Consider the following 10,522-nt stretch of genomic DNA (forward strand, 5'->3'; position numbering starts at 1 on the left):
GTATATTTTTTGTCTCAATGTGATTTATAATAGGGTAAATTGAATTATATTTAATTATACCCTTAATTGGATATAAAATTACAAGATGATTTATTAATTGAAATGCATAAAATTCATCAACAAAATTCAAATCATATTTATTTCTAATAGAATGCATACTATTTGATAATAATGAATACAGATTTCTACACGTTATACTATCCATTATAATACAGAATATTTGGAAATATATATCATATAATGTATTTTCTTTTGTTTCGGACAATATTTTTGGACAAAACAAAATTAGTAAGCAAAAAGAATATATTCATCATATTCATGTGATTGGACTGTTGTTTCAAACATACGGTACATTTTAAATGCACAACACTAATACAAAACTTAGATGGTTAGAATACAGGGTAATTCATAGCTGTATTAGTTTGAATATGTATCAAAATAGTTATAAATGTACTTTGTTGTAATATGGAAAAGGAAAGTAGAGAAAAATGTTTTACTATTGTCGTGTAATAATAACATTTTGGATCATATTGTGGCCAAATACTGTATATTATTTTCAAACTATATAAAATATTTATTGAGTAGGTCACTGCTTAACTGAAAGTTTCACCTTAATTACATGATCGAAAGTAATATAAAAAAGTTAAATTGTGTTAATTTTGTATATCCGTTTACATATGTCCATTAAAAATGTTATATTGAATAAAATGAAAGAAAAGAGAGAGAGGGGGTGGAGGGTGAGAGAGAGAGAGAGAGAGAGATAAAAAAAAAATGATTTCCACTTACCCACAGGCATGTTGCAGTTGAGGCCCTTATAAGCAGTGTTACAGTTGCACGAATATGCTCCTCCATTGTCAGTGTTAGTACATGTACCACCATTAAGACAAGGGTTAGAGGAACATGGATCACCTGAGAATTTACAATATTAGATGTATTAAGTTATACATCTTTATTCAAAAAGTATAGTTAATACGAATATGTATAAATTCCTGTATATTGATATTTACAAATAAGTATTTATTTTAAATTTTTGTCTAACTACCTTTAAAAGATACGGTACATTTGGCGTGACTACAATGTCTAAATTTCAAAGTATCATTCTCAACAACGGATAAACTTTTTACATCGATGAGGGTGTATTTTAATATTTAACGCTGTTTAAACGTACCCTGGCATTTGAAAGCAGTGCCGGAACTGATGCAGGTTCCATCGTTAGGACATGTTCCGTAATTCAATCCACAGGTTACTAAAATATATGTATAAAAAAATGTGTATGCATAAAATGTTTACACAGATATTATTATATTTTTTAATCACGTATAAATATGTGTATTATGTTCTTTGCGTTATGTTCTGAATATACTGAATTCAAGGAAAACGTCCAGGATGTTAAGACCCTGAAAAATAGGCCCTCGATGCCTCTCAGAACTCTCAGAATTTGGAACACACTGTTAGCACCATTGGTTACAGTCCCCACACTGAAGACTTCAGAGGAACACTGTAGGCTACAGCACATAAAGTTTTTTCGCACCTTGTGGATTTTGAGTTTTTGCATCGCGCATGCTCTCAGGTTTCGACAATACAATTTATACGCTGTCTAGCATTCTTTATTTTGAATCGTCGTTTTCCTTGTCGGAATTACGTCATTAGGAAAAAGACATCAAGAAGATGTAAGAAAGCTTTCTACAGAACTCTAAAAAGTTCGGTGTTTATCCGCATTTGCCTTAAATGAGTAGTGCCCTCGTCCTCTTCTATAGAATACAGATTCAAGTTTGGCAACAGGATTTGCTCGACGGGGCAGATGTCTCCAACTGCAGTGTGGGGGGGGGGGAGTTTGTCCCCGACAGAAGCGTCAGATGTCTCCAACTGCAGTGTGGGGGGGGGGGAGTTTGTCCCCGACAGAAGCGTAAGTCGGTGTGGTCATGAGTCGCTAAGGCTCCAGGAGGTTATGAAAATTTAGGGATTTGAAAGGCTTATTTATTCGAATATTGTCAGTCAAGTATAAATCTGTGGTACTGACGTGTTATAATTATAATAGGCCCATATAACGGAACATGTGATTTATATAAATATGGTGAATCAGTATTAACATAAGACAAATAGTTGTGAATCTCATCTCTTTAACCACTAAAAGTGCCAATCGGATTTTAATGTGTGTAATAAATGCGGCAGATTAGATATTATTATGGCAGTGGAAATAGTAGAGATAGACGATTTATAAGAGGATATCCAGCCGAAAGAAAAAAACAATTAACAAAATGAAATGGTAATAAAATTAGTAAGACTAGTACTGCAAAATAATTTCAACGATAGATTAGATTGCCTGTTAAGCAAAGAAGTTGTGTACTTGTAATAGTCTCATTTTTCCAGACGGCAAAATAGTGATAACACCATAACGGATCAATGAAGATTTCTAAGAAACCACAACTTTAGTACTGTAGTAAACCTTTGAAACATTAAGCAGGCGACATATCTGTTTATCAGCATACAATAAGGGCATTAGTAGTAATGAATATAGTATTCTTCCAACAAGATTCTGAGCAAACATCGAGACGAATATTGTTCAGACGATTTTTAAGTAAATCCGAGGTGTTTATTGTTGGAGTAGGCTTTACCCTAACCTTTAACTTCATGGTCGAAAGAATATTCATAGTGAACATATGCTTTACCATCACTATTTATAACTATAAGCTTATCCTCCTAAGCCATAGTAATGTGTTGATAGTGTACTTTACTTCACGACGATGTCTGCATAATCAAAAAGGTTTTAATGTTCCGCAGAGGTACACTGCCTTCGTACAGTATCACACATTATTGTAACGGTAATGGTAGGGGATCGGTGACTTGTATAGCACATAATACATGGTATTTATGTGCTGATGTATCATAAAACAAAAACAAAACCCAAGATACCAAGAACTCAGAAATCAATAACAGATTGCTGCAGAGGAACCATCACCATTGCATCGTTTTCTTGCAATTTGAAACCTGACAAAAGTTGGTTTGCAAGATCGAAACTCGCATTTGCTCAAATGATTATGGCATCTAGCTAGCCTATTCTATAAACAAAAAGAAACAAACAAAACGGAAATTAGAAAAATAGGGATCCAAGAACACCTCCACTGGGCAATAGATACAGGTAATAGGCCTACCTAAAAATGCAGTGTGGTTCTAAGTTCAATTAACCTTTGTAGCTGGAAAATTCGGAGCAATCGTAGCTAACGAGCAGCCTTTACTTTTATTAGGAATACTCGCGAAAAGGCTGCCTTCTCGTTGTTATTTGACTTATATTTTTGGGGTTAACATTTCGAGGTTCCTATGGTCATTTCATACTATATATTTAATTTAAACAATGAATTCTTGCATGTATTGCTTTGTAGTTTGACAACCCCTCGTTCAATACTTTGTAGATTCGAATTGGTGTAAAATTGTTATTTTACGATAGTTTAATTGAATTAGGAAACCAAAAAAATCTCTGAATGGTGAGATACCCAAAAGGATGTTGGTACGATATTTCTTTCAGATTTGTGCAGGCGTCTGTTTGGTAAATCTTAACAAACATTTTGTCCCTAGTGCTACTCAAATTATGATGATGAGTAGGCCTATTCACGTAGATTGACGTACACTGACGCAAATGCCCAATAGGGATTTTTTTCAAAACGTACTAAGATCCTCTTGGAATGCAAGGATGGTGGATGAATGGATCGATCGTTCGATCAATCAATCAACGGACAGACCAGTGGATGGAGGGATGATGAAAGGATGAATAGATTAAGGGACGGCCGGATAAACAGGACGAACAGACGAATGAATGAATAATTGAATATATGGATGGATAGATCAACGAATGGAAGGGCCGTGTTTTTCTTACATTACACATGGGATAACTGTGTAGTCTCAGATTACACTAGTATTGGAATCATACAAAAAACGGTTATCAATAACTATTTTTTAAAATGCGAATATTGTAACCATTGTCATAAACAGCAGCCTTAATTTGATGTACTCTATTTTTTTCCATAGATCAACCTTTTAAATCGCATCGGTTGTTTCGTTTAAACGTAGTCAATAAGGTGGAATTTCTTCGACTCGCACACTTTACTTATTGCATGAATAATTATCTTAATTGTCGATAATCTATTCAAAATCCATATTTTGGTAGAAGTAATAATAATAATGATGTAGGTTTTGTAAAGCGCACACTTAAAAAAAACACTGCTCAAAGCGATTTCACACAAAGCGTATCATCAAATCATTTGGTTGTAATTTCCACCAAATTGTCGTTACTGTATTTCACCTCATTAATCTGTTCACGAAAAAGCTTACATAGAAATTTAATAGTGTGTAGAAGGAATCTAAAATATTTCACATAAAGTAGATGATTCTATAAAAATTATGATTCATTTATATAATTACTCCTTGAGCACTACTGCAGTGGATTTGTGCGCTTTATAAATTTTATTACAGTATTATAATATTAATAGGCCTATAATAATAATATTAATAATAATTTATTATTATTATTATTATTATTATTATTATTATTATTATTATTATTATTATTAATATTACACATTTTTTTCTGAGTATCTTTAATAACGGGACCTATAAAAAAAAATCAGATTACAATATGCTAACCCAGATCGGGGTTTGAGATTATATTGTTCAGCTTCATATAGTGTATCCACGCTGTAATCGCTAACCATTTTCCGTTATGATAAATTTGCAGTTTGGTGCTCACAACGTTTTTTTGTAGAACCGTAAATACGTATATTAAAACGTACGGTAACAAACTATACCGTATTTTCTCGAGTAGAAGACGAGACTTAAAAAAAATTTTTTATATTTTTTTAAAATGTATTTTTTATATACAACTGAAAGTTCTTAATGTTCATTCGAATTTATAACTTTGCCAATTAGAAATCAAAGTGCCGGTATAAATAGGTCTCTTTGTTTTGAACTAGCAATGTGTTATGTCACCGCTGCGTCGGTGAAATTGTTTCAATGTGTGTCTTCGAAATGAGATATGAGAAAACAGAAAAAAATTTAAAATTTAAAAGAAATAAAATAAATAAATAAATAGGCCTACTGAGAGTATTTGCATTAAAACACCTACTCACAGCCTCTTTTACGAGGCTGTGAGTAGGTGCTTTAAAATGTCATTGAAATAGCATTAATAATGCTCATATCGCAGAAGCGCCGCCCTCAGACTCCGGCCCAGAAGGGCTGCTATGTAAATGCAGGCTCTGTATACTTTATGCATGCATATACGCAATAAGATTCAGACTTAAATATAAAACATCTCAAAAAGTAGAAAAATAATTCTTACACCGCAAAATGTAAAACTCACCAACTTGTCCAATTACAGAGGAAACGAATGATAGTAGGATAGCAGCAATCAACATCTTCAAGCACATTTTGGAATTGAAGCCACACACAAACTCTCTGTATCCCAAAGAAATCCTAACTGCATGTTAGTTCTGTACGAGAAGCTCATACGGTATGCCTGTGTATCATATCGTGTTGTCTTGATAAACAGAAAAGTTGGTGGCTCAATATGTTAAGTCCTTGGAAATCTCAGCATTGACATGTGATGCGCCCAATCCAATCAGGTGTGTTTTGTGTAATTGTTAGCAGGTATGCACCCAGGATTTAAAATAGTACACTGGAAGACAAGTTTCGTTTCGTTTGTTGCGGGATCAACATACACGGAACAAATAGGGCCTATTCACCTTTTAAAAATTTCATGTAGTGTGGTAGGCTTACTCCTTCAAATGAATGAAAAAGATATTCACGCCAAAAGCGACACGAATCTAAATAGGTAAGAAAGTATAATACATACTTCAAGTATTGAAATACACGCCATCGTGTAAATGAATTACTTATGATTACGATGGACATTAAACAAAACCTGACGTTCATTGCCATCTTTGCTGATCCTTATTAAATCTTTTTTCATTAAATTCTTTTCTTATTAACTTTATTATATTTATATTTAATATTTTATTTAGGCTTAATGAGGTTCATCGAAAATGTCCTCTTGTTAACTGAAAATGTTTAAGGTAAATTAAATTTAAAGGGTACGTAGGCGAAACCTGAATAATAATGTTTACATGTATTATACTTTTGGACCTTTCCGGAGTGTCAATTAAACTTAACAGCTGACCAATCAAAACTGGGCTAGGAATACGCGCGTGTCTAAGAAGCACACGTGTTTTCCCACAAACGCATGTGTTTGCGTATCTTCTGACACTGCAGTTTGTGAAACCTTAGCAACAATACGGTATCCAAGGGGCGGGGTTTAGCGGAAATGTCTATAGTGTTCTTTCCATTATGATGTTATTCATTGTTTACAAAAGTAAGCTACTTGATTGTCAGAATGACGTTTACATGAAATTTGGATTATATTACTATTATTATGGTGGCAACAGTTAGGGTTTATAAGTGAATCAGCAGCTTAAGCTCATCCGTGTACCCATTATAAATAAGCTCGCGCTATACTCAGAAACGGAACAATGGTTGCAATGCCGGGAATGTTTATTTAATGTGGGTTGACTGGGTTTGTGGATTGCAGCAATAAGCAAAACATGGGAGTGGTAAAGTAGGTATTTTTCGTTCAGTAATGCTATTTCGCATTTTTCGCTATATATTTCTCACTTTAAATATTTTATGACGTTATTCAAATGGTGTTGAGATAAACTTATGAAAGTTTTAAAGTGAAAAATCTTTTGTGATTTTATCAAAATGATATTGATAACAAATTCATTAAACCATCGCCGCAATCATTAATGTCATTAGGAAAAGCAAAAAACAAGAACAGTTGCAGCAACGCCATTAGATGCATCCCTCATAAGCATGGCTCCTTCTTCCTCATCATTATTGTTGTCGTCATCACCTATATCATAGCATCTAATCATAAACACCATGATGACTTTTCAATTTTAGTTTTATCATCGTGATCAGCCAATAGAACAGCATATAAAGCATCGGCATCTCCACAATCATCAATCCATTACCATCTTTTTTGTCTTCTGCTTTATTATGATAGTCACTATTTACATTCACGTCATCGTCATTGCCTGCATACCATCACCATCATGGCAGCCATCGTCTGCCCCAATCACAATCACAGGCATCGCTACCAACACCATCATCACATTTTGGCATCTTCATCATCATAGTTATTATGGAGCTTCGATTGCGCGACGACGTAGATGACGTCACTAAAAGTCATCTGCAAATTCGAGAAGGTTAAGTTCTCCTCGTCGCGTGGATTATAAGACGCTGCCAAATCTACGTATGCAGAATGTAGGACGGTCACGCATGCGTGAGACGCTGCCAAATCTACGTATGCAGAGAATGTAGGACGGTCACGCATGCGTGATTCCGTTCTAGCATCGCGTCGTCGCGCAAATCGAAAGCTCCCATTATCGTCATTGTAATCATTATCTTCAGGTTTTTTCTTATCATTTTCGCGAGAGTACAAAGCATAGGTTACGCGCTACGTTTGAAAAGAGAGATAAACAGTGTGTCTACTCTTTCATGAAACTGAAAATATTAAGATTTCAGAATGACAAACATATCATTTTAATGTGTAGTCTTTTGGTATAGTATAGGGAGCTTTCGATTTGCGCGACCTGGAATCGGAATCGCTCGTGCGTGACCATCCATCCATCTCAGCAAATTTGGTTTTAAAAAACCAGTTCGCAGTTAGAACTGCGCATGCTCGTATCCAAGGACAATCGACATAAACCTATGTTGTGTTTTTGGTTTTTATGTCGACTGGCTTTGATACAAGCATAAGCAAGATCTAACTACTTTGGCTTATTGCGTCCAGGAGAACCTAACGTTCAAGCATAAGCAGATCTAACTACTTTGGCTTATTGTGTCCAAGAGAACCTCGTTCTCGCATGCGCAGATGACTTCTTCGTGACGCCTTTACGTTCTACGTCCTACCGCGTCGTGCAATCGAAGGCTCCACTCTAACGATGGATTAAATTGTTCTCTTCATCAAAAGTATCGCCATCAACACTGATGTAATCTATAATATATATAATTATTTTTGTTTATACAATTTTGCTGCAAAAGTGAATAAATACACCATTTTTGTAAAAATAATCCAAAATTGCAATTCGCCAGCACACACAAATAATAAAGCTAAAAAAACTTTATTATCTCATCATAGTTTAATGGTTACTTCTGATAATTAGTTTGTTATATAATGACGTGAATTAATTGCCCACTTTTTATATATATACCGGTACTTAATATACGTATAAAAAATAATACATGTTTTTAAAAACATAAACAGACCTATACTAATCTAGGTCTAAGTTTAACGCATTGCGTTTCTACATATCCTATGAAAAGCTCTAAATTTGCTATACTGGATATAAGTATCATACACGTGACAAAATATAGGTACAGTAAGTTAATCGAAAATTCATATTTAACATACAATTTGAAAGATTTTTCTGAGATAGCTTTTCTAAAATTCTTTAAAATTATGTCGCTAAAGCCGTAAAATACTAAAATATATATTTATACTTAATCATAGTAATACAATAGGAGGTATCTCACTTTAGTATAAGGGAACTAAATAATGGTTTGTTATTCGGCTAAAATTACTTTTTAATATAACCTAAAATATATATGTATATAGGAAAACGGTAACGGTTCCTGTTCAAGGTATATATAATTTAAAAAAATCAATGCGCAGGTTTCTCTCTCAGTCCTGAAAATCAAAGGAAAACATTATAATTAATATTGCATTTTTGCAACAAAAAAAAAAATATCTGTTTACATATTATATGTTTCGACATATCCGAATCCAAGGCATTGGGTTTGGAGAAAAATACACTAACCACTAACAACGACTCGATTGTTAACTTGTTATCCATGCATAATATGTTTAATGTTAGTACTTTGTTTATAATGCTCTGATCTGTCAGAGAATTGAATAAAATAATAATTTGTTGGGACTTACAGATTCGACATCAATTACAAGTCAAAATTTAGTTTAGGGAAAAAGGCGATTTTTAATAATTGTAAAAGCAAACATATATAATTCTAACCCTAACCCCCACCCTCCAAAAAATAATAATAATGAAATGCCAAATATAAGTGAATATTGACTAAATAAGGCATACCGTATAATGTTTATAGGAAAACGGAAACGGTTCCTGGTCAAGGTATATATAATTTTTTAAAAAGGACTGGGAGTACTCGATAAGGCAAAAACGCTATTTTGTTTTTATTATTTTCGTTTCATTCTCCTTACCTTGACATTATAACTTGTCCTGATTACACACACCTATACCAATTGCCAGATAGTGTACATTGTTGCAGTGTGCTTGAACATGGACTGAAGACTAGACAGTACGTATTTGATGCTGTGAAGGAGAGTAAACAGGGTATGTTTAGAGCTAGGCCTACACAAGCGTGCACAGTTTAATAGCTTAGAACCCACACGGAAAATAAGATCATCTCCACTCTCACCATCTTTGTCAGAATACCAGATAATTATTTTTAATTTTTTTGTGTATTTTTAATTATTACTTGTATGTAATTCGAATTATGTACCAGGGGGAAATAGCTTAAAGTAGCTGTGTATTATACTAATAACTTATTTAGCCTCCCCCAGTCATATCTCGGCGATGTTGTTACTATGTACATTGTATTGTGTATTTTGTAAGAAGTGGAAAATAATGATTATGATTCTGATTTACGTTGGTTAATTAACCATTTTGTATGGGAAACAAATTCCTCTGTGTTGGACGTTGAAATAAGTATGTAGCATGTTTAAACAAAAAGGGGTACATAGTTGTTTTATAAAGGCCTGTTTATACTTCAACGATAACGATAAAAAAGCTAAACAGCGACTCATTGTAATACAGAAAACAAAAGAAATAAGATAAGTTATCACATGACGTCATAATCACGGAAAAACGATAAAATCGTTGCTACTACTACGATTTTAATGTTTTTCCATGATTATGACTTCATCTAAGAAAGTATAATACATACTCCAAGTATTGAAATACACGCCATCGTGTTGGGATTAAATATTTCGACATTAATTATGTCATCATCAGGAATGATGATGACTTCATCTGATTTGATTTTTCAAAAAAATATAAATCTTTATCGAATCGTTCTAGTGTAAAAACTTCTCTTATTTCTTTCATTTTCTATATGAACAATTGCTTTTTAGCTTTTTTATCGTTATCGTTATCGTTGAAGTATAAACAGGCCTTCGGGGTGGTTAGTGTGGGTACACAGTTATGCCCGTTAATAAAAACATTTTATGTAATACCTTCTCCACAGTTAAGACCACCATAACCAGGTGTACAGGTACACGAGTACGCATTGGAAGAAACGACGTTGCAAGCTGCCCCATTCAAGCAAGGTGAGTCGCTACAGGCACTTTGAGCTGATGAAAAATGAAAAAAAAAATAATAATTTTACAGTCAAAAAACGGAATTCATATGAACACCTTCTACTTTATCGCAAAAGATAAAAA

At 33.7% G+C, this 10,522-nt stretch overlaps 2 protein-coding genes across 4 annotated transcripts in view; both read right to left on the minus strand.

Moving 5' to 3' along the window:
• The window catches only part of LOC117101656 (fibropellin-3-like), a 14,085-nt gene extending 8,524 nt beyond the window's left edge, over nt 1–5,561 (minus strand). The window contains exons 1-3 of the mRNA XM_033241690.1: nt 5,351–5,561; nt 1,169–1,246; nt 783–909 (exon numbers count right to left, since the gene is read on the minus strand). Coding sequence (XP_033097581.1) covers nt 783–909; nt 1,169–1,246; nt 5,351–5,417 — 272 coding nt within the window. The 5' untranslated portion in view covers nt 5,418–5,561. The remainder of the gene's footprint in view (nt 1–782; nt 910–1,168; nt 1,247–5,350) is intronic.
• A 2,606-nt stretch (nt 5,562–8,167) lies between these two features.
• The window catches only part of LOC117101632 (adhesive plaque matrix protein 2-like), a 26,703-nt gene continuing 24,348 nt past the window's right edge, over nt 8,168–10,522 (minus strand). For all 3 annotated transcript variants that reach the window (XM_033241636.1, XM_033241637.1, XM_033241638.1), the window contains 3 exons: nt 10,316–10,432; nt 9,281–9,392; nt 8,168–8,734 (listed from right to left, as the gene is read on the minus strand). In XM_033241636.1, coding sequence (XP_033097527.1) covers nt 9,304–9,392; nt 10,316–10,432 — 206 coding nt within the window. In that variant the 3' untranslated portion in view covers nt 8,168–8,734; nt 9,281–9,303. The remainder of the gene's footprint in view (nt 8,735–9,280; nt 9,393–10,315; nt 10,433–10,522) is intronic.

The sequence above is a fragment of the Anneissia japonica genome, unplaced genomic scaffold, assembly GCF_011630105.1.
Source record: "Anneissia japonica isolate Jap-2015-1 unplaced genomic scaffold, ASM1163010v1 scaffold1696_len571195_cov180, whole genome shotgun sequence".
NCBI lineage: Eukaryota > Metazoa > Echinodermata > Crinoidea > Comatulida > Comatulidae > Anneissia > Anneissia japonica.